The following is a 24,757-nucleotide window of genomic DNA, read 5'->3' as shown; positions in this document are numbered from 1 at the left end:
TTGTTGGCAGTGACACGTCACTTCTCTCCCACTTCTCTCCTGGTCGCTGGATCTTAGTGGCTCTCTTTGTGTGTGTGTCCTAACGGAGCTTCTTCAATGTGTAAGTGAGCATTTTTCATCAAATTTGAGACATTTGGAGGCATATTTTTTTTTCAAATATTCTTTCTGCCCCTTTCCTCTCCTCTGGGACTCACTATGGGCGTGTTGTTGGGCAGGCCGGTGTCCCTGGAGTCTCTGGGCCTCTGTTCTCTCTCCGTCACCCTTTTTTCATTCCATTCATCAGGTTCCATGATCTCAATTGTCTGCCTTCAGATTCAGCAATTCTTTCTTCAACCTGCTCAAATCTGCTCCATGTGGAGCCCCCACAGTGATCTTTTTGCTTTAAATATTGTGTTTTTTAAAGTTGTAATTTCTGGAAGTCTTTCTCATGTTCTCTTTTATTTAGACACAGTTTGTTCTTTGAACATATGTAAAATAGGCGATTTAAGGGCACCTGGGTGGTTCAATCAGTTAAGCATCTGCCTTCGGCTCAAGTCATGATCCCGGGGTCCTGGGATTAAGTACCGCATTGGGCTCCCTGCTGAGCGGGGAGTCTGCTTCTCCCTCTCCTTCTGCCCCTCTCCCACGCATGCTCTCTCTCAAATAAATAAATAAAATCTTTGAAAAAGTAGGTGATTTAGTTTTGTCTAGAATTCTGATGTGAGGGCTTCCTCTGAGACACCTTCTATTGGCTGCTTTTTTCGTTCCTTTGTGAGCCATACGTTTGTGTCTTCTTGCATGTTGCATATATTTTTACGGAAAACTGGATAATATAATGTGGCAACTCTGAAAATCAGAACCACCCCCCCACCTCAGGATTGGGGTTGTTTTTGTTGCTGTCGTTATGTTGTTATTAGTTCAGTGACTTTTCTGACAAATTCTGTCAAGTCTGTTTTCTTCCTCATGTGGGGCCATTACAATCTCTGGTTGGTTAGCCTAGCGGTCAGCTAACGACTGGACAGAAACCTCACATGCCTGGAGCCAGTAGGTCTCTCAGTCTTTGATGATGCGCACTCAGCCTGGCAGCTTCCAACTCTGTCTTAGTCTGCTCTTCCTGCTTGCACACAGCCTCAAGGTCAGCCTCAAGATCTCAAGGACGGCCTGGGGGTCCTCGTGGTCTTTCCTGAGCGTGCACACAGCCCTACCCTTGTGCATGGTCTTCTGATTCGCAGAAACATTCCCAGAGCCTTTCAAAGCACCTGACAGACATCTCGTTTCCCAGTTTTAAGTTTTTCGTGCCCTGCTGCTTGCCTCAGCTGTTATCACTGCCTCTGACAGCTCTGATGTTAAACAATTGTCGCTGATTGTTTTTAACAAATGTCCCAGGGCAAAAGCTGTTCACACTGAGTGTTGAGTCAGGTCAAATAAAGACAAGCCATGAGCAAGGCTTTCCAGGGAATTCCCAGCCAGTCAAATAATGACATAGTTCTCTGAGAATCTTTCAAAGCCCCAACCCCATTCTGTCCCCTCAGGTGGCTGTCAGTGGACAGGTTTTCACTGTGATTGCAGCTGCTGGTTTTCAAAGCTATTGTGGAGCTAAAAACAGTGGAACAGGGTAAGTCAGAACTCTACAAAGCTCACTGTTTTTACCAAGACTTAGCTGTTTTTCTTAAATAAATATTCCTGGATTCTTGCAAGGCTTTGGTTCATTTCCAGCATTCTGACAATGTTGACTCTGATAGTTTTTGTCAGTATTGTCATTGCTTCTATGGAGGAGAGGATTTTCCCATATCCTTACTCCTCTGTTCCCGGTGGCATCAGCCTATTAGTTGTGAACAGTGTACTGACTCAGGACTTGAATCCTGGAGTGATGGGGAACCAGTGAGTGACTCTAACAAGGAGGGTGAGGCGGGCAAAGATGTTCTCATCTGGACTGTAGGAAGCCATCTCTCACCCTGGCTTCCTCTCCTATCTCAGAGCTGTCACACCTGCACCTGCTGGGAATGAGGCATCCACCAGGGAATGTGGGTGGAGATTTTTCAGCCTCACAGGGAAATGGTGACTTTCCACATGTGTGTCTGTTGTCCCAGGCCAGAAAAGAGGGAGAGAAAGGCACATGGGCACCCGTGCACCAGGCTCACCTCCACCTGCCGCCCCAGGAGATCCTTGACATCTGATGCCTTCTCTGCTGCGTGCAGATGCTCTACACCCCTCCCCCCAGGCACTCCCTGGATTGTTCTGGTGGTCTGGTCTCAGCAGGGGGCTGGTCACTGTGCCATGTCCTTACCCACGAAGGAGAGACAGTGGGTGAATGGGAAGTCTAGGTGGATGTCAGCAGCAGCCCGTCCCAGGCCCGGCCCCAGCCCCACCACTCACTGGCTTCGCTTTCAACCTCAGTTTCCTCACCTGCAAGTGGAGGTGACAGTGCCTGGGCTGTTGGGGCTGAAACGCTGGCTCCACATACTGGGACCTTAACCCCACTGGGCTCAGCATCCTCCAGAGGACAACACTGGTCCTTTCTGAGAGGCACAGCAGTGGGAGTGAGCGTGCTCACCAGGAAGCAGCTGGCCACGCCGGCTCACACACAGGGATGGCTCGGACCCTGATGGGGAGGGGCCGGCAGCTTACTTAGCTCATTCCAGATGGACAAGCACCAGCTCGTGGGGACTCAGTCCACAGCACTCAACACAGACAGAGGGAGGTTTTAATCCTGTGGTGTCTGCAGGGGCCCAGGGGCAACCACCACGGCCTGCCTGAGTGACACTTATGTAAAGTGCAACATTCAGCTAGTTTTAAAGGGAATGCACGATTGAACGGAATAAAATTATTTTTAACTGGATCTTTAAAAACAAGCACACAGACCTCACAGTGTGTCTGGGGCAAGCTGATTCACCCGAGGGCTGTTTCCTCACCTGTAAATCGGGAACAATCCCTCCCTCCTGGGGCTGCCATGAGAGGAACAGAGTGAGGAAGAGGACGCCTACCCCAGGCCCTGGCACCAAGTAGAAGAACGCTCAGCTGTTACCCTGATATGGGCCAAGTCAGCCCAAATTCCGCCGCCCAAACCAGCTCAGGGACAGAGTGCCAACCCTCTCTAGCCCACGCAGGAAATGGGAGGTGAGGAATAGTGGGACAGAGCAGCTGTGACACCCATCGCCCAAGAATTCTCCAGCCCCACCCTCCATGGGACCGGCTTCCTGGCCGGCAGGTGCTCACCTGGGCCTCCCGACCCACATCTGACCCCTCCTCCCCTCAAAGGGGGGTCCTCCACCCCCATCTGCCCATGGCCTCCCACCTCTACCATCACCTCCACCCCCACCTTCGCTTCCCATCGCCATCGCCTTCTCTACCACGTCCATCAGCCCCCATATCCACCACCTCCACTTCCCTCCACACTCGCACCATCACCCTCCACCCCTGCGATCACCTCCACCACCTCCACCTGCATCTCCTCCATCACCTTCACTTGAGCCCAAGGCCCACCAGTGCCAGGCCAGCGCCAGCCCTACCTCACGTTGTCATGCCGCTGGATGTAAATCTTGTGGAAAATCCTCTCAGGGGGCTTCAGGAAGTCCTCCTTCATCTCCATGGCAACATTCCGGGGCAGAAGGCTCATAAGCAGCCGCTCCTGGACAGGAGAGACAGGCCCGTGTGAAACCGCAGGGGCTTCCCCGCAAGACCTCAATCACTCCACCGGGGCTGGTGCTGACGAGCTGCCCCGCATGAGGGGCTGCAGACCCTCCACACAGGCGCCAGCATGCGGTCTGGTCCAGCAGATCCTGCCTGGCCCCCAAGCCCCAGCACGTTGGGCCCAGGCCTGGCCTGTCATTACACAGGTGACTCGCTCCCAGAGCACTGGGTAGGGGCCAGCATCACCTCCGGAATACGCAGGCCACCGTGGCGACCCTCCCCCATTGCCCACCCACCCGTGTGCCCCAGCTACAGCGAGCAGGGGTCACAGGCAGGAAACACCACTGCCTCCGACCAGGATGGCCCGGCCTCCCTCCCCAGCCCACTGCCCAACATGGGCCTGAGAGGGACCCCAAGATAGGCTGTAAAAGCCCATTCCCCAGGACCAGCAGGGGTTCCCTGATCTCATGGAGATAAACAGACAACACTGCATTTCCCCCTGGTCTTGTCTTCTGATTTCTTCCTTCTCTAGGGGGGTCAGATGTTTTCTTCCCCACCCCCGCCGCCCCGAGAATGGAATAAACACCTAGGCTTTTCCAGAGGAGCCCTGCTGCCCTAGAGATTCCATCCCTCTTCCAAGGACTCAGTTTCCTCATCCAGATTCTGCCTCTCTTCCTCCCAGGGATCCTTGCCTGACCTCAACCCCACTGGCCCTTGACCAACCAGTCACACCTGCATCAGAGGCCCATCCCTCGGTCTCTCTCAATCCCCTTCCCACCCTGCTTCGGAAAGCAAACAAGAGATCGGGGTTGAAATCCCATGTAGAATTAGGAAGGACAACCTGCTTACAAGTGCAAACACATGAGAGACAGGGCAAGAGAAGCCCCTCCCTCATTCCATCCCTCCAGCCCCAGGCTCTGCTCTGGGCCCCCCGACCCCTCAGCTACAGCCTGTCCCATCACCAGAGGAACTCTAGCAAAGCCCTCGAGCACCTGGCATCCCCCAGCCCAGAGCAGGCAGCCAGTGACTCTCCTGGACCACAGATCCATTCTGTGAGGCCACGTCCCTGCCTGGAGCAGCCATAATCCCATGTAACGACCTCAGGGGGACGATCAGAGCAACAGCAGTGACAGTGGTCACACAGAGCCCAGCAGGCCTCTGGGAAATGGCCATGATGGCCATGGAGGCCATGGAGGCCTGGGGCGGGGTGTGCAGGCTCCAGCCCTCTTGCCAGATTCCACAGAGCCCTTCCTGTGCCTGGGACAATGTATCCCACACACTTGGGAAGCTTCCCTAGGGAGTGTATCTCCACATAGGCTGCCGAGGGGGAAGGCCAGGCCCAGCACCGCAGGATGCTGGGAGGAGCCAAGTGTGGGTCAGGCCGGCCCAGGGCTTGGTCCTGGAGCCTGTGCCCAGAGCTGTGTGTCCCGAGCAAGGCTGCTCCACCCTGTGCCCCACGCACACAGCTGCCAAAGGGACAGACTCCGAGGCAGAGGAGGGACATCACAATAGTGCAATGGCCTCTGGCCACTCTTGACATTGGGTCACCTGGGGGGAGATGCCCCCGAGTCCTGGCCGAGCACACAGGCTCCAGATGCAGAAGTGTCCAGGCTGAGCATGTGAGGACAGCCCCAGGGGCTAAAAAGCCACTGCACAGGGTGTGGGAGCTGGTGGGTGACGGGGGCCTGCCTGGTGGACGCCCACCCCCTCCTTAGCTGGGGGTCCTTTGGGGCGAGACTGAGACACAGTCTGCAAGTGGCTGGCAGTGCCGGAGGTGGAGGGAACCCGGGCGGGGCTCACTCAGGCCACCCCATGGACAGGCCAAGAGCAGCATCAGCAACTCCAACACCTGGAAACTTCTGGAAAAGGCACAAGGTGGGGACACAGATGCAGCCGGACACTACAGAAGGCCGCCCACAAAGGGCCCGAAGAGCACACAGGGCAGCTTCACGCTCTCTCCTGGGGAAGACCCAATGTCATGGGACCCCACACCCTGGGCCACCTGGGCCGCCGAGCCACAATTAGGGGCTCAGGGGCCGTACCTACACCTGAGTGCCCCGCACGGAGGGTCCCTGGGGGAAAGGATGGCTGCCGGCCTTGCATCCCAGCTCTGCCTCTTTGGGACCATCAGTTCAGCCCTATTGGAATTCCGTCACATCAGACCGGGAGACAGGCCCACACCTTCCTGAGCAGGTGCTCTGAGAAGGGGTCACTGCACTGCAGGGCCCCACTCCCCATCATGCCTGCCACAATTCCGAGGCCCACCGCTCAGGGGTTGGCTCTTAAGTCCCTCATCTGCACCTACAAAAATGCTACATCAGATCAAACAAGGGCGGCTGCTTTCCCCCTCCCATGTCCATCACACCCTCCTCCCCATCACCCTGGAACCACTCTCTCTCCGAGGACCCCGGCTTTGGCACACCTCTGGGACCTGGTCTCTCCATCACCTCAGCTGCCCTGCATGATCTGGAGTTAGGATAGGGAAACTGAGTCAGCCGCAGACCAAGGGCTGCACCAGGAGGGAAGGAGGACCTGAAAAGGCAGAGGGGACAGGAGGGCAACATGCTGGAAACACTGGGCAGTGGCATCAGGCGCTGGGAGAGAGGCCGAGGCAGAGCTGGCCACTGTCCCCAGATCCCTTTTCCACCTCTAGCACGACTAGCCCCTTGCTCTCATCTGGGGCTTAGTGACCTAAAATAAACACTTCATTGTCCAGCCTCCCCTCACAGCTAGAGGCCCATGATATAGGGTTTGAAAGGCCACATGAGGACTTCTGGAATGTTCCTTAAAGATAGCCTGTTCTCTCTTTTCTCCCTCTGTTGCTGGGGATATAGTTATGATGTCCGGCTCCCTACCTACCACCTTGGTTCATGAGGATGAGGGCCACTAACAATGGCAGACCAGTTAACAGATGGAGACTAGGTTGTCAGGGTGGCATGGATCAGCTCTGCCACGTCAACCATAACGGGCCTCCCTGGAACCCAAATATGAGGGAAAGAGTGCTCTCGCATGCATAAGCCATTGTCATGTGAAATTCCTAAGGGCAGGCTGTCCTTCTGACCAAAGGCTCAGCATCCGCTCCACCCGTGAGATTAGCGACGGTGCCTAAAGCCGACAACGTAACCAAGAGTAAAAGCATGCGACTTTCCCACTGGGAGCAAAACGCCATCTGGCAAGATCAAGGACCCATCCCCGATTACAAACAGCGAAACCTGGGACAGCATCGTTCTCTGACATCGTAACGATTTTACCTGAACTCCACATCCAATCTCCAACCCAGCCTAACGCCCCAAGCTGCAGTACACACTGCGAACACTGTGTCAGGAGAGCACAGCACGGACGCCTTCCAACTGGCAAAATAAAATACAAAGGCAGAAATCAAAAGGGAAGATTTATGAAGATGGAGCCTACAAAGTATCCCAGCGTCCCATGAACATGACTACATTTATCTTGACGATCAACCTGTGACTTCAAATAAACACAGTATTCCTAAAAAACGTTCGGTATTTAAGGAACAGTTGTGAGGACTCTGCTTCCAGGACACTTGGCCCTCCTCTTTCTCCTCCAGCTCGTCCCGGGTGTTACATGTGAAAGTCATGAGAAGACTCCGAAAGACAGAGGGAAAGAGAAGCAGACGTGGGGACTGGGGAGCAGCCCAGAGTCATTCCGTTTGCCTCGTCCCCCAGACTGAGAGCTGGAGACGAGGCGGCCCAGAAATATCCAGAAACGCCAGCAGGCACCAGAGTGCGCTCCCCTCAAACCCAGCTCTCTCTGGCCAAAGGGCCAGGAAACGGGCAGCCTCATGAGAGGAAAACTGTAGACACCAACGGCTCTGCTGCAGGCAAACCAACGAAACTCCTGCACACGTCCACACTCCCCCGCTGTGAGGAGGACCGAGCGCACAAGGACACCAGCAGCCCGGCCTTTCTGCACAGTAGCACACACACCCTGCTCAGAGTCAGGGGAGACCAAGGGCTCTCCCGCTCCTCTGTCCCGGCAGGAGCCAGACCCCCTCTCCAGCGTGGCAATAAGGAGGAACCACCACGCGCCCCACAGAGGCCCAGTGTGGACCCTGGACTTCCCACTGCACGCGGAAGTGTCAAGGTGGCGGCCCCTTCCCCTGCCAAGTGAGGAAGTCACAGAAAAAATGCTCAGAGTAGGTCTTAAATGTTCCCATCAAGAGGGGAAAAAAAAAAGCATAACTCTGTGAGGTGAAGCATGCTAGCTAAACTTATTGTGGTGGTCACCTCACAACATATGCATAAACCAAATCATTACGTGGCACGCTTTAAACTTACAGGATGTTATATGTCAATGATATCTCAATACAACTGGCAATGGAGGACGTATAGCATTTCCAACAGATGGCATTGGAGCAACTGGAATGCCACAGGCAAAAAAAAAAAAAAAATGAGCCTGGATCTAAACTTCACACGTGATGCAAATATTAACTCAAAATACATCAAATATTTCAACGTAAAATATAAAACTTCGAAAGTTTTACAAAACACGTAAGAGAAATCTTTGGGATCTGGGACCAAAGAGTTCTTAGACTTGATACCAAAAGCACAAGCCATAAGAGGGCAAGTTGACGAACCCAACTTCATCAAAATCAGAACCATTTGCTCTGCAAAAAAACTTAGTTACGAGGATAAAAAGACAAGTTACAGACAGGGAAGAAATGTTTGCAAACCACATACCTGCCAAAGAACTAGTACCTGTAATGTGTAAAGAACTCTCCAGCACAATGATGATAATGATAAATAAACATATGATAGATATGACAGACAGATACATAGATATGATAGGTTCATTGATATGATTAATAGACGATAGATTGATAGAAAGACAGACAGATCGATGATAGACAGATCGATTCAGTTAGAAAATGGGCAAAAGATCTCAACAGACATTTCTCCAAAGAGGACACAGAGATGGCAAATAACCACATGAAAAGATGTTCAACGTCAGAGCCCCTTGGGAAATGCAAATTCAAGTCACTGTGATACACCAGTACACACCTATCAGAAGTGTTACAACAGCAGTGACACCACCACCCGCTAGCGAGGGTGCAGAGAAACGGGATCCCTCAGACTCTGTGGTTGGGAGTGAAAAATGATCCAAACACTCTGGAAAGCAGCTTCACGATTTCTCAGTAAACTAAACACGCAACTACCACACAACCCAGCAACTGTGTACTCCCGGACATTCAGCCCGGAGCAGCGAAGACTCATGTCCGCACACGAAACTGCGGGAATGTTCACAGCAACGCTGTTCGCGATCACCCCGAACTGGAAACCACTGAGATGTCCTCCAGCAGGTGAGCAGTCAGTCCAACAGTGGTCCATCCACAGCACGGAACACAACTGGCAAGGAAAGGGGGTGAGCCACGGACACAGCCAGAATGTGGATCGATCTCCAGTGGAATGTGGGAAATGCCAAGCCCGGAAGTCTACATGCCATCGGGCTCCACACACAGTACTTTCCTGAGAGGACACCTTTACAGACACGGACGACAGATCAGTGGTTGCCAGCTCCGGGCTGGAAGTGGGGAGGGGGTGTGGGGGTCCATGCGGCGCCAGCATGTTCTGCGTCTTGGCCACAACTGCTCAGTCTCCTGCGGCTGGGGAAGCGAGGTGAGGGGACATGGGATGTCTCTCTCTTGCTGCTCATGATCACACGTGCGTCTGTAATCAGCGCAAACTAAAAAGGCTCTATTAAGAGAAAACGATGAGGGGCGACTGGGTGGCACAGCGGTTAAGCGTCTGCCTTCAGCTCAGGGCGTGATCCCTGCATTATGGGATCAAGCCCCACATCAGGCTCTTCCGCTATGAGCCTGCTTCTTCCTCTCCCACTCCGCCTGCTTGTGTTCCCTCTCTCGCTGGCTGTCTCTATCTCTGTCGAATAAATAAATAAAATCTTTAAAAAAAAAAAAAAGAGAAAACAATGAATCCAGGTGTGGAGAAAACCCTCATACATTGCTGGTGGGAACGGAAAATGGTAAAGCCACGTGTGAAATGCTCAACAGTCCCCACGTGACCTGCGATTCCACTCCTGGCCATCCACCCAAGAGAAATGAAAACCCCTGCCAGCCCACGCTCACACGGGAGCGTTCTCCGGAGCACTGTCTGTGACAGCCACAGAGCGGGGATGACCTGGACATCATGCAGCTCTGACTTACGGGCTGCAACATGGACATGTCTCCAGACCCCAATGCTCAAGCCACACGCCAGAGGCCACACACACCGCACGACCCCATTCCTACCAAGCTCAGGGAACAGGGAAGTCCTCAGAGACGGACACAGACCAGGGGGAGTGTCCAGGTCCGGGAGGGCGGCTGGGGGGGGGGGGTGTCACTGCCAAAGGGCACAAGTTTCTTCCCGGTTGATGAAAACATCTTACAATTAGATTATAATGATGATTACTGTAAATATGGGAAAACCATTTAGTTGTTTCAAACTGGCAACTGAATTTGATGGTATGTAAACTATAGATCTGTAAGGCCTATTTTTTTTTTAATTAAAAAGTAAATAACTGTAGTTCTTCTGGAGGGATCCGGGAATTGGCCGGACCACGCTGAAAACCCATAGTGGAAGATCAAACACGCCCGTTTCCCTTGTTACAATGACAAACTGAGGATACGCTTTATAAACGGCTGGACGTCATTCCGCAATGGTGTTTGAGGAACAGCAGGGCCCTGGGAGCGGAGGCCCCTCAGTTCAGGGCGCGAGGCTGATCTCAGGGCGGGGTCTCATGAGACAGGCTTCCTGGCTAGGCAGTGGGGAGTGGCAGGGGAGGAGGCCACCTGCGAGCTACAAGGTGACCTTCAGAGGCCTCTCATCCCATTCCCACACTCTCCAGCTGTGACGGCCTCAGAGCTCAGGGTTAGACCCCAGTGGGAAGCCAGGAACATGCTGAGACCCCCGAGTGGTCTTCACCGCCGGTGGGGCAGCCGTTCCAGACTCATCCCGACCCCTCCAGGCCAAAGGGAGACAGAGCTGCAGCTTACCACCTACCAACACCAGTGACCCCCATCTGGCTGCCTGAATGCCATCTACTGCGCCCCACTTCCCAGCCTCTACCTGGCAAACTCCTACACATCCTTCAGAGCCCAGCCAAATGATGCCCTGACCCTTCTCCACACTACACGTCCCATGGACCCCCCCCAACCTCCCTGTGGCGCACCCCTGGGGGACTGGCTGGAGTTGCGTCCCACGCACACTTACATCAAGTCTTGCCGAGTGAGGGCTGGCACCAGCCTCCCACCATCCCAGCGTCTCCACCGCCTGCCATGGGCCAGGCGTTCAGATGTGCGGGGCCATGGATGACCCCCCCACACGGGAATCCCATAACTGCTTCAGCTCTAGAACTTATGACCCCCACAAGTTCAATTCACAACACGGGGTGCCTTAGCTCTACTGGCCTGCTGGGGGGAAATGCTCTCTCACACTGTCTGGGTGAGCCAGCCCCGTGTCCCCGCGGGCAGGGAAGGCGTCATGGACAGAGGTGTCGAGAGTGCACTTCTAGCCAAGCTGCTATGCTAAGGGCCGCGCGGGGAGCAAAGTGGTCGTGGGTGACAGGCAGTCAGAGGCTGAAGGACGTCACCCGTCAGGCCCAGAAAGGTCTACTTGAACAGAGATGAACTGCCCGTCTCTGCTGCTTGGCAGGCCCCGGGCACGTCCACACATGCACAGAGCCCAGCTGGACCCGGGTAGGCACCTGGGCCACGGCCAGCGCAGCCGGGCGAGCTCGGGCTACAGCAGCCGACTCCATGAGCTTGGTCTGTCGGTCGGAGGAGCGAGTTTCCCTGCCGGCTGTCGGCCAGGGCTGCTCTCGGCACCCCAGGCCGCCGCAGTCCTGGACGTGGCCCCTCCATCCTGAGGTCTCCCAGTGCTCCTCCTGCCCAGAGTCCCTCGGAGTCCCCTCAGCCCCAGCCAGAGGAAACACCCATCTTTCAAACCCCCCAGGTGATGAGGTCAGACCCACCTGGAGAATCTCCCTTTTGTCATCATGTCCCATAATCAGGCCAGTGACCCCAGAGCCGCCTGAGCTGGCGAGTGAGAGACCCAGGGACAGTCAGTGACTGGCTCACGAGGCCAAGAACCCAGTCCAGGAGCCTGCACAGGCTTCCTGCCTCACGACTCAGAGCAGGAAGGAAGGGGGGGAGCACAGCCGACGACCCCTCCTTCAACAGCCCCGGCCTCCTTCTCCACTTCCAACTGTACCATTCTACTTCACGTGGCACCCAGGAAAGAGGCCACATAGGGAGTCCTGAGGCTGGGGGCCATTCCAGCCCTGGGCACCGTGAGGCCTCTCGACCATGACCCAGCCAGGAGGTACGGCCAGCCTCTCTGTACCCCCAAACCATGCACCTGGCTTCTGCGTGAACTTGGCAGGTGCCACAAACCCAAGTGTGTCCCCTCAAAGTTCCTGGGTTAAAGTCCTAATCCCCAATGTGACTATATTTGCAGGGGGGCTTTCAGGAGATAATTAAGGTTTAATGAAGCCAAAGGGTGGGACCCTAATCTGACAGGACTAGTGTCCTGATACGAAGAGAAAGCAGCATCTCTCTCTTCACCAGCTCCAAGAAAAGGCCATGCAAGGGGCTTTAAGAATCCAGCGGGACGCCCCTGCCTTGTGTGCAGGTAGAAATGAACCACCCGGCGGGAAGGAGGGATGGCCCCCCTGTTCCCACGGGACCAGCCACCACCCGCGCCCTGCATGCATGGCCGAAGAAATGCTGGGCAGGCCCTGCTTTCCAGAGCAGGCTCCGTGCAGGTGGGATGGAGGGCGTGCATGCTGGCCTTGCCCCACGGCCCAAGTCAGAAGGTCTGGTGCCGGCCTGAGCCAGGGGCACTGCAGGGGTGTGGGGCTGAGCTCCGTGGCCTCAGCTCTGCTTCCATGGAGTCTGGGCAATCGTGGAGACGACAACACAGGGGGAAGTGCCAGCCCCTCCCGAGCCCCGCAGACTGCACACTGACACACCAAGGGGTCCAGACAAAACCCGCTCACCACTTGGTGCCAGGAGGCCAAGGGCCTCGGGGTGACCGCACCTGCAAACACAGCCTGGGAGTAGGGGCCGCTCCCCACGTGTGCATGTGACCTGCATGTCAGCGACTCTGTAGGGTCACCCTGCGTGTGCATCCCCGGGACAGGCGGGGGCGGGAACGGCACCTTTCCTGGACGCCCACAAGGCTCATGGGTGAACCGCCCGACCTGGAGATGACCATTAGTGCCAAGTCGACATGTTAGTGGTCACGGGCTTTCCAAACCCTTCGTTTTCTTCTCCAATCAGTTTCGGGAGCAGACACTTTACGGGAATTGGCGTATCTTGTCTAAGTGTTCAAATATTCTGGTATCAACACATCCTGAGTGTTTCCCTCGTATCTATTTTTATTTTTTTTATTTTTTTAAAGATTTTATTTATTTATTTTGACAGAGAGAGACAGCCAGCGAGAGAGAGAACACAAGCAGGGGGAGCGAGAGAGGAAGAAGCAGGCTCCTAGCGGAGAAGCCTAATGTGGGGCTCGATCCCAGAACGCTGGGATCACGCCCTGAGCCGAAGGCAGACGCTTAACGACTGCGCCACCCAGGTGCCCCAACCTCGTATCTATTTTTAGCCCAGCTCTGTCTGCAGCCACATTTCCCGTCCCTAAGACCCCTCTTTATGCTGTTCTTTCTTCCTGACCAGTTGCTCTAAGGCTTTACTATTTCAAAGACCCAACATTGGACATTTTTGTTCTCAAAGTAAAAGACTCCTGTTAGAAGACCCTCCCAGGTCTTTAGGAGGATTTGACCTCTGGGATCTGTAAGCAAAAAATCCTCTGCAGAGCCTAGCGTGGCTCGGGACACACAGGGCTGGAAAGGGGGAACGTGGCTGGTCTGGGGGGTCCTGGGCTTCAGCCTCCGCTGTGCCCACCCTGCCACCAGTGACTCTGTTACTCACCTCATTTTCCCTCCTGAGTCACAAATTCTCTGAGTCAGCTCCAGATTTGTAAAACAAAATAAAGTCCTTACGGGTTGGACTACAACGCAAAAGCCTAAAATCGGGGTGTGAACTCGGACAGGAAGAACATTCTGGATCACGCACCACCTTGTGCTCAGCCACAACCTTGCACAGGGGTGTAGCGGCAAGTGTCCATGCTGATTTGGTGGGAGGGGTGGTCTCCACACCGAAGTCCCTCCTAAAGGAGTCAGCCTCGGGGACACTGACAACACAGGGAGCTTTTCCATCGTACGGCGGAGAAGCTTCTAGAAGTAGAGTAACGTCCAGTGCAGCAGACAGCCCCTGCCCACCCTCTTCCAGACCCCGTGGCTCCACCAGCAGGACAGGAGATGAACACACTCTCAGGTTCTGCAGCCAGAGCGGCTGTACTTTCTTCTAGATTTGTCTCCACAAACAGAGGGCTGTTAGTTCTAAACAACAGGGAGGGAGGGGAGCGATTAGCAGCTCCTCCCTGGAGGCGTCCCAGGCACCGAACACCCTACACCCCACACCAAAGGAGAAGTGACCAACATGGACCAAGAAGGTGCTGGCATCAGATCCACAAACAGTAGACAAGAGCCCGCCAGCCCTGGATTTTGGAGCAGAGCGGTGCGTACCACCGTGTCCTGACCCACTGCGGGGACAGACAGGTTCTAACGCTGGGGGTTTGCACCTCAGCGCGGGCCCTGCTCTCCCCTCCCGCAAGCCTGCTGGCTGGGGGTATCATCCAAGCCAGGCCCATCCTGCAGGCACCGCCCTGGGGAGGGTAAAGCAACCACTTTGCGCGCTGACGCACTGTGTCTCCTGCTCCGGGAAGCCTCCCACCTCAGCCCTGCTGGGTGCGCACTCACAGCCCCGCCCCTGCCTCCAAGTTCTTACCTCGGCCTGACCCCTTCTCCCTGCGAGTACCCGTCAGAGCTCCCGTGCACGGCCACGTGCACATAGCTTCCTCCCGCCCCCCCCCATCTCCCGTGTCCTCCCAGCTGAGGCCACAACAAATGAAAGACCTCCCTTGACGACCACCACGCACCACACACCATGCACGCTGGCCTCGGCTTCTCTGCTTACGCTCCTCCCCCAGCTCACATCACCCAGGATCCCATTCCTAGACCACCCTCCCCCTAGCATCCGCCATCTCCTGCAGAAGCCAGTGAGTTCACCTGCCACCACACAGTGGTCAGTCCAGAGCTGGACACCCCAGCCAGCACCCCCTCCCAGAACCAAAGCATGTCCCCCAGGACCCCGTCCCAAAATCAGGGTGCGTGCCCTCAGGACCCCCTCCCAGTACCAAAGCATGTCCCCTAGGACCCCCTCCCAGAATCAGGGTGCATCCGCCAGGACCCTCTCCCAGAATCAGGGTGCATCCCCTCAGGACCCCCTCCCAGAACCAAAGCATGTCCCCTAGGATCCCCTCCCAGAACTGAGGTACATCCCCCAAACCCTTTCTCAGAATTGGGGTGCGGCCCCAGCACGCCATCCTGGAATCAGGGTGCATCTGCGAATATCCCTTCGCACATCACCAGGGTGACTTCTTACGGGCTCAGGGTCTAGAAAAGGCCCTAGAAGCTGCTATTAAATTGGATTCTTTGTTAATTGAGTCAAACATGAAAACACACACCGACCGTGACCAGGCCATACGGTCGGGTGTCCCTCACCTATAACCCAGAGCTGCCTCGGCCACCTCCCGCTGCCCTGCGCCTGCCGGGCCGTCCCCAGGCAGTGTGAGATGCCAGGTGCGTGCCGGTACTTGAGAGCCCCCAAGAGGCAGCCAAGCCCGTCTGAACTGTCCCAGAGACTGGGCTTCGTGAGCGAAAAGCAGCCGGGCCAGCCAGAGGCTGGGAGTGATCCCCAAGTGCAGGCAATGGGGCTGCCCAGGGAGCCACTGCCGTGTGACGGACCAACCCACAGGCTCCGACAGGAAAGGCGTGCAGGTCAAGGTCCTGACTCATCCAGTCTTGGGACATCCAGAGACGCACGGAAGTGACCTGTCCACACTCCCCCTCCTGTTCCCAAAGCACCAGATGAAACCACCAAGAGAAGTAACTGATATGTTTGCAAATATGTTTCCCTTACACAAAGGAAAGCAAGGCCAGAGAGACAGAGCTAGTGACATGGGGATCCCTCCGGAAGAAGCACCAGCCTCTCAACAGTGAGCAGCTTGTTTGCACCCACGGGGACAGCAAGAGCACAGACCGGGAGGGGTGCAAACGCACATCCACGGAGAAGCACGCAAACCCATGGAACGCAGTGGCCATCTGCGTTACTGCACGGCCAGGAGGCACAGTCCAAACAGACAGTGGGGGTCAGACCTCCCCCAGGCCACGCACCAGGGCCCCGACCACCGGGCCCGCCTCAGCCTCCCCACCCACGGACTGGCGGGTCCCCCAGAGCTGAGTGTCATCGGGGGTAACCTATAAAATGGAGCACAGTGTTATTCTCTCCCCGGGCCCAGGGAGAGAAACGAAATCATATTTGCTCTCCCCATAACACAACCGAGGGAAACGTCCAGTCTACATGAATAGAGATGGTCGTGAGGAATAACATTTTTTAAAACACAGAATCTAAATGTCGGTGCCGAGAACACAGAGTCATGCACACGCGCACGCACACGTGCACACACACGCATGGGAAGAAGGAGCAGCTGCCTCAAGTTACAGTTAAAGTGCTGTGGGAAAATGCAGAAAATATAATGATCCAGACACAATCGTGACAACGACGTGGGAAAAGAAGATACACAAAGACCAAACCTGGGGACACAGAGCACTCACTGCGCTGATGGGACTGGGTGACAGTCACCGTGTTGCTGATTTCCCGCGTGAGAACACCAGCCCTGAGCACCCGCGGGTCTGGGCGCCCTGCTCTGCGGGATGAGAAGACACGCCCTTGCCGGCAGAGCTGCTCTGAACCCGCGTGAGACGGCACACGCAGAGCGGCGCGTGCTGGGCCCACACAGCCGTCCTGTGACAGCAGGAGTGCACGTGACCGCTGGCTCCTGGGGCCAAGGCCGTGGGCACACGGAGAGCACACACCTGGGGGTCCGTCCACGCAAGCGCGGTCCACACCGCGGCCACTACTGTAGCACCACACGTGGACAACCCTGAGTTTGGAGACGCACCCAGGCTTAGGAGACACGTTAGGGCCGGAACCTTCCGTACTCCATGGGAAAGGCAGCCAACGTAAGAGAGAAATGAAGACAGACACACACCAAGCAAGGAAAGAAAGACATTGGAAAGGAAATGCAGAGGACACAGAGAACAGGAGGAAAAGCAAAGGAAGATTCAGAAAGACACAGGAACCTGCCCAGATGTCGCTTCTTCCAGGACGTCAAGGGAGGCACCGAAGGGGGGATGACAACACTGCACTCGAGCGTCTCAGAAGCGGTCAAGAGCCTCTCCGTTGGCGGGGGTGACGCCAGCGGCAGAAACGTTCAGGGCACAGCCCCCGAGGACTCACGATCATACACACGTGTGTGCATACATGCACGCACACACGCTTAGACACTCACCGTCACGCACGTGCATGCACACTTCCACACACTTACACAGTTACGTGCACACACCCACAGGTGCACACATCCACACATTTACACACAAACACACGCACACATCCACACACACCTGTACACAGGCATGCACGCACACACCTGCACACACACTTACACTCATATCCACATCCACACCCATACACACGTATACACACATATGCACCTACAGACACAGTTATACACACATGTATGTGAACACACACTCTATGCACACTTATGTGCACATCCGCACACATATGCACATGCATACGTACGTAGATCCCCGTACACATACACACACATGCACACACATGTACAGAGACCTTGGCATGTGCAGAGTCCACATGAATGCAAACCCACACGTGTGTATACACACACACAGACACATACATTTGCACACATGCCCCACATACACACACGTACGTACAGACACAAATGAACACATATCCGCACGTGTGGCATACAACACGAGCACACACATGCATGTCACACATGTGCACACCCATGTACACACGGTGTGTAACTCCCACAGACGAGTCCACCCACAGATACACACGATCTACACACACATACGTCATCTGCTTCTAAACCGTAACCTACCTGCACCGTAAACACTAGGTATCGTTACAGTATCTATAAATAAACACACGTGTGTGCGTGTTTTAAATGTGCAGCTCGTACTCCACGCCCAGCATTTGCAACCCAGCGGGCTCTCGCATACCGAGCAATCCCACCTGCCACCCCCACGAACACAAGGCTTGGCCACCGACACTCTGGTAAAGCAGAGCCTGGGACCTCCCTGTTACGGGCCTTCCCTGGAGCTCCCAGATCACCCGTGGGCCCAGGACAGCAGTGGACCGGGAGACACCCCTGACAGGGACAAGGCTGGGGACACGCGACTGACAATGGCTCCAGGCAGTGGGAACCGGTCCAGCTCACCCTTTAGATGGGGGAAGTGGTCCTGCTGCCCCAGCAGGCCGCGGCAGAAGCAGGGCAGGTGCGCCCCAGGCTCACAGCCCGACTGCTGGTGCAGGGTTTCCATGACAACCACCATCACAGGGACAGCCTCAGGGTCAGTGGAGGCTTTGCCTCTCTGTGGGTCACTCTGGCCGACAGGTCAGGGCCCACCACACCTGCACCAAGGCCGGCCAGGACCTGCCTCACCCCTCCCACCCCCCAGCTCCACGGAAGCTGATTCCAGCTGAATCCCCCCCCAACACCCGTCCCCACAAGCAACCCCCCAGCCCATGCTTTCAAGCAGCTCAGCCCCCTCCAGGGCAACAAACCCACAAGGCAAGCTCTGCAGCTCTCCCTGACACCTCCCAACCCTATAGCGTCACCTAGGTGCACCTGTCTCACCAATGGGGAAACTGAGGCTGGGGACCACACAAGGTGGCAGATACTCCACCTCCACGTCTAGAGAGACCCCACTGCAGCTGTCCTGTCTCCTCTGACTTGCTGAGGGGGCCAACCTGGGCCTGATGCCCCTAACCATCCTTACTCTGTGTTCTGTGCTCCCCACCTTGTGCTCCCTGCCCCATACTCCAGGCCCACACTGCCCCCTCCCTGCCCTCCACCCAGCCCCATGCCCCTAAATCCGTGCACCCTGGCCTGCATCCCCCACCCTGCATCCCCTGCCCTGTGCTCCCTGCCCCATGCCCCACTCCCCACCCTGTGCTCCCCACCTTGTGCTCCCTGCCCCGTGTCTCCTCCCCCCACCCCACGCTCCCCACCCCACATCCCCAGCCCCTCGTCCCCCACCCCGCATCCCTGCAGCCGACAGCCCCATCGCACCGACCTGCTTCTCGTTCTCGTCCTCCAGCCTCAGCCGATCTTCGATGCAGTTCCGGGCCTGCAAGAAGGCTTTCCTTTGGGAGCGTTCGGCCAGGACCCTCACAAACACCCCGTACATGTTCACGCTGAGGAAGAGCAGGGCGTTGGCACCAAGCTGGAAGGCAGAGAACACAGAGCACCACGCACGTGGGGCGCGAGCTTGCCAGCGCGGCTCCTACGGCCTCCAACCACCAGCCCGTGTATCGACCACGCTGCCCAGGGTGCCTGGTGCGCCGGCCGGACCCATCGCGCGGCCGGCTTCCTGCGCTCAGAGCGGTCACGTAGCAGAACAGCACACAGGGCGCGTCCCCCAAATTCACGTGCAAGCCTGCCCCCCAGCACTGCACAGTGTGGCTGCATTTGGACATAAGGTCTTCCAAGAGGTAGTTATGTTAAAACGAGGTCACAGGGGAGGGCCGTGTGACTGGCGTCATCCTAAGACGAAGGGACCAGGACACGGACGCACATGAAGAAGAGAGCCTGCAAGGACCCAGAGAGGAGATGGCGTCTACACCCAGGAGAGGCCTCGGGACAACCGGGCCTGGAAGGATGGGATCCCGCCCGTCCCGCCTCCAGGCCTGGGAGGGACAGACGTCGCTGTTCAGGCTGCTGTGCTGGGCTGTACCCGACGGCCGCCCCACGACACCATCCGAGAAAACACGACGCCAGGAGAGAGCAGAGGCTCCCGAACGGGGCAGCGAAGGAAAGCAGATTAGAAGCAAAAGGAAAAAAGGAGCACACATGAGCATGCTGCAAGCACCCGAAATGAGGGAACATCCAGGGAACACGGCGTCCAGAGCCCCCTGCTTGGCCCGTGCCGCAGGGCTCCCACTCTCTGCAAAGGACGGGAATCGAGGAAGGGGCCGGCGAGAAAGACCCGCCTGGGGCGCTGGCCATAGCCCAGACTCGGAGGCTCGCACCTGCTGGACCAGGAAGGGGGCCTTGCAGGACGTCTGCTCTCAGCAGCCTTAACTCGAGGCCGGTCCAGACCGCCCGGGAGCGCAAGATGGCCACACGGCAGTCGTGGCAGACCCGGCGAGGACCAGACCCCACTTCCCCACTCAGCCTCCTCTGATGGTCTGTCCCACTGCTCTTGGGCCCAGGGACACACCCAGGCCCCCAGGCCCACCTCCCCAAGGGGCTACGGTGTGTATGAACGTCACACAAAAGCCACTGCCCTCAGTCTCTGCGGAGAGGTTGGTTGGATTTCCATGTCTGATGGGACGCACACACTTTCTGGGCGTCACTGCTGCGACTGGCACACGATTACGTGGGACGAAACAAACACGGAGGCGGGCGGGCAGAGGTCCCTGGCCAGAGGGCCCTGCCCAGGACAAGCGGCAGGACAAGGGAGGGCAGGCCACAAGGCCGCATGGACGGAGAACCCGCAGCACCTGGATGGATGCGGCCAGAGGCTGGGGCGGGGAGCAGGCAGGGACGCAGACCGGGGGGCTGCAGCCTCAAGGACAGTGTGGGACGCACCGGGTACAGACCGTGGCACAGAGGACCGGTGAGTGTGACAGCCTCGGTGACATGTCCCTCTGGAGGGGCACACGGGGCCGTGGTTGCAGACAGCAGAGCTATTCAAGAAGGTGACAGGGACATGAGAAAGCCAGGGACACGAATCCCTAGGGCCTCGCACAAAACCGTCCTTCCCCAAACACGGGTGAGCTCGCCGGCACGCCGGGGACACCAGGCTCACGTACGCTTGCCAAGCTCACGTCTCAGCGGACGCAGGAACGTATCACCAGGACAGCGCCCCTCCACACCGCGCAGTCAGAAAACCGCCATCCCTGTGAGGGCACAGGGAGCTGCCCAAGTCCTATAACCACGGTGAGCCCGTCACCCCCCCCCCGTCACCCACTCACCTCCCTGTGACCCGACCAGACCATCTCTGTGTGACCGGCCATCCTTCCGTGTCCCTCTAAACTCGCTGTCGGACCCTCGCTGGAGCACCCCCTGCCTGAAACAGGTACAGGGCTGGGAGGACCTGCTTCTGCAGCGCCTGTACCGGGCTCTCAACAGGCATGGGGCGGCGGGGAGGAGGGGCAGCGTGGCCGTCCCAGGGGCCTGGGCCGTGTCCCGGTGACCAGACCGTGTTTTCTGTCCTCTCAGACCATCTGCTCTTTCTGGGGATCAGTCACGCACACTGTTCGTGGAGCCACTTGTCGGAGGCAGCAGAAGGCCCGGCGCGCATGGAACAACAGAGGGCAGCTCCGCACAGTCAATATTTAAACATGCTGCACGCGGTTACGATGCCCACAAGCACCGTCGTGGGCACTTTTCCAAACAGTCCAACAATCACGCGTCACTGCACAGAGCACACGTCTCTTCCCGGTCGACGCGTCATCAGTCGGGCTCTGCTGCCCCCGCCCGGCCTCCATGTAACGTTTGGAAGGCAAGGGAACCAGTGAGACACAGAACGTCCTCCCGAGACACGGCACCAGCCCTTCTGAGACGCCCTCCCGTCCCGGCGCCCCCCAGCCTCCACGTGGAGGGGCCAGCACCATGCGCAGCCCCACATTGGGGCCGGGACACCACCAGTCACGCTCATGGACAAGCAGACATGGCTTCTCCAGAAAGTAAGGCCTTAGCCGGCCAGGAGTGGAAGTTGGGCAACGTGGTGTCCCCAGGGAGGCTGGGCACAGGTGGGACCCGGGCCACAGGGCAGACCGTGGGGTCAAGGGAGAAGCGGCCAGCAGGGTGAGGGTAGACCGGGCCACCCCTCTACACACACAGTCATCACTCCTTCCCTTCCCTCCGGCCATGATGATCCACCCAGAGAAACTGAGGCCCAGCTGGCTGGTCACTGAGTGCCCGCCTACCCAGTCCACTCTGTTGAAGCTGCCCACGACGAGGAGGAGTCGGTGTCCAGCAGCCAGGGGGAGGTGGGGGCAGAGACCTTCGGGGAGAGGTGTGTCCTCTGCCTAGTGCTCGGCATTCCCCCAGCCAGGGGGCTACCATGAGCCCCACCACCTGCCGCCCTGCCCGCCCCTCCCTCCTTCACTCACCCCCACGCTCGTGATCAGACACAGCCACCACCCAATGGGCCACAGAAAGGTTTCACTATCCAGCCACCTAATCAGTGATCAGTGATGAGGGTGACAATGCAGAGAAGCATGGCCACAGTCACCGGCCAGCTGGTGTGGCCCAGAGGGGCTGTCGGTTCACACCAGTAGCCAAAGGGACTGCCGCGGGTGAGACAGGCCAAGGGGGCCCTGAACTTGGCCTGTGGAGGTCAGCACCCTAAGACGCTGCTCGTCCCATGCCAGGCCCCTCCTCTCTGCCTTCCTGGAGGGAAACCCAGCCCCCCAGGCCCCCCGTTCAGCTCATTCTGGGGGTATCAGGGCTGCCAGGTCCGGCCCCTCCTCATTGCTCCCCAGCCACGTGAGGGCTGCCACCCCCACTCTTCCTGACCCCACACCAGGTCACGCCCTGGGATGCTGCCCACGGGAGCACCAGGCCCCTCCTCATCCTTCACCCACCACACTCCTGCCTCGGTTGCTCAGTACTCCTCCAGCGGGGTTCTGGGGGAGGGGGTCCCAGTGACCAAGGCCCTGTGCCCTGGCCTCTTTCTTGGACCACTGCCCCAGCCAACACCTCCAGAGCCCTTGTCTCATGGCTGCATGACCTCATGGCTTCCTGGCCGACGACTGGTCCTTGCTGCTCCTACCAGCATCCCCACTCCACAGACACACTGCACCGAGGAGGCGTGGCCCCAGGTTGAAGGGGCAGTGCACACGCTGCAGCCCTGCACTCCTGGACTCCATGCACCCGCCCCACATGCCTGGCCTCAGCACACCTCCCCCGCACACCTGGCCTCCACGTACCTGTCCCTCACACCTGGCCTCCATGCACCCACCCCACACACCTGGCCTCAGCACACCTCCCCCGCACACCTGGCCTCCACGTACCTGTCCCTCACACCTGGCCTCCATGCACCCACTCCACACGCCTGGCCTCAGCACACCTGCCCCATACACCTGGCCTCCATGCACCTGGCCTCCATGCACCCACCCCACACGCCTGGCCTCAGCACACCTGCCCCACACACCTGGCCTCCATGCACCCACCCCACATGCCTGGCCTCAGCACACCTCCCCCGCACACCTGGCCTCCATGCACCCGCCCCACACACCTGGCCTCAGCACACCTGCCCCATACACCTGGCCTCCATGCACCCGCCCCACACACCTGGCCTCAGCATATGGGCCCCTGAGGACTGACCTGCCCTCGGCTTCCTCCAGCCCACTCGGCCCTGTACACATGCGCCCTGTCAGGACCTAAACGCTGTACATTTTCCCGCCCTACTCTGTGCTCTCTCTTCCTTCTCTGACTGAAACCACCCCCCGCCGGCCCTCTCCCACTTCGTGCAACACCTGGAAGAATCACCAGATTGGTCAAAGGCAGCTCCACGCACGCGCCTAGCCCTGCTCAGTGGTCTACATGAGCACGCCGCACCAGGCCCTGCTCGGTGGTCTACATGGGCACAGAGCCCCAAGCCCAGAGTGCTCCTAGCATGGCGGGAGGGTCATCCAACTGTCCCTCCTCCCTCAGGGCCCTCACTCTGCCTGGAGCTATCCCCTCACCTGCCGCCCAGGGCAGCAGGGCTCCCTGTCCCCTCCAGCTGGGACCTGGGTCCTTCACCGTCATCCTTGTCAACACACACCAACCTGTGGTTGTTTCTCTCATCTAAAAATAAGATCCTTCTCTGGGCTCCTCCTGTCCCAGCCTTGCCTGTTCTACCCCCTCTGCCAGCAAAGCTCCTGGGAAGGCCTCAGCCCTCCTTGGCCCCACCAGCCCGCCTTCCCTCCCAGCTGCCCAGGCTGGGAGCCCAGGCTCAGGCCTCAGTGCCCAGCCCGCCCTTCCAGCCCCTTCCAGGCCCCTCTGGTCTGTGCCGCACACCCGGAGCCTCTCTACCCAACACCACCAGCTCCACCTGGGACCCCACCTCTGGGCCAAAGACCCCCAAATCACACCTTCAGCCTGGCCCCACCCCAGCCCACCGCACCTCTCCTGCTGGGTGCATCTACTCATCACTGCATGGGACAGGCACTGGCCCCTCCCACCACTCACCCCCGCAGCCGCTCCCACCTCAACTGGCCAGGGTACCCCCAGGCATGGCCCATTTCCACCATCACACACCCTCCGGGCTCCACCTTCCACAGATGGGCCGCCGACCCACTCCCACGACCTCCTGTCGTGGCCGCTGCAGGGCCTCCGACTCACCCAAGACACCCTGGTCTAGGCTCCCTGGGCCCCTAGCTAGCCTGTCCTCTTGTGCCCCTGGCCTGGCCTGCCTTGCTCAGAGCCTCTCCCTGGGCAGGGGCCCTCTTCCCACGGCGCCTGGTTCATGCCCAGCCTCCAGGAGCTCAGCTCAAACGTGACCTTCTCAGAGCAGCAGACCCTGAGCCCTTGTGCATCGAGGAGGTTCCTGGGAGCCGGTCTGCGCTCCTTCCTTCTGTTGTTTTCAACAGCAGTTACCAGCTTCCAACACATGATGGTTCCCTCACCTACCACCTCCCCCGCCTGCTGTCTGCCCCTGGAGAGGGTCTCAGCCTGTCAGGCCCACCAACAGACCCCCGCCTGGGGTGGGGCCTCTCATGAAACAGGAGCCCTGGTGTTTGTTGAATGAATAACTGAGGGCACATGGGAGCAAGGGGGCCAGGCCTGGCTGTGCTGCTGGCCAGGGGCAGATTTGCACTGCCACCTGCTCCAGGCTGTCCGGACAGGACCCCATGAGACGTTTTCCAGTCCTCACATCTATGGTCAGGTGGGGGGGTGGGCAGTGACTCCCACTTTCCCAT

General features: G+C 57.8%; 1 protein-coding gene across 1 annotated transcript in view; it reads right to left on the bottom strand.

Annotated features, from left to right (window-relative positions):
- ADCY1 (adenylate cyclase 1) overlaps positions 1-24,757 on the bottom strand; it is a 117,249-nt gene that overhangs the window by 77,124 nt on the left and 15,368 nt on the right. Inside the window, exons 2-3 of the mRNA XM_045793578.2 lie at positions 18,916-19,065; positions 3,489-3,607 (exon numbers count right to left, since the gene is read on the bottom strand). Coding sequence (XP_045649534.1) covers positions 3,489-3,607; positions 18,916-19,065 — 269 coding nt within the window. The remainder of the gene's footprint in view (positions 1-3,488; positions 3,608-18,915; positions 19,066-24,757) is intronic.

Source organism: Ursus americanus, chromosome 3 (genome assembly GCF_024610735.1).
Source record: "Ursus americanus isolate L20-20 chromosome 3, mUrsAme1.1.p, whole genome shotgun sequence".
NCBI classification, from domain to species: Eukaryota; Metazoa; Chordata; class Mammalia; order Carnivora; family Ursidae; genus Ursus; species Ursus americanus.
This window is presented reverse-complemented; position numbering and strand designations above follow the sequence as displayed.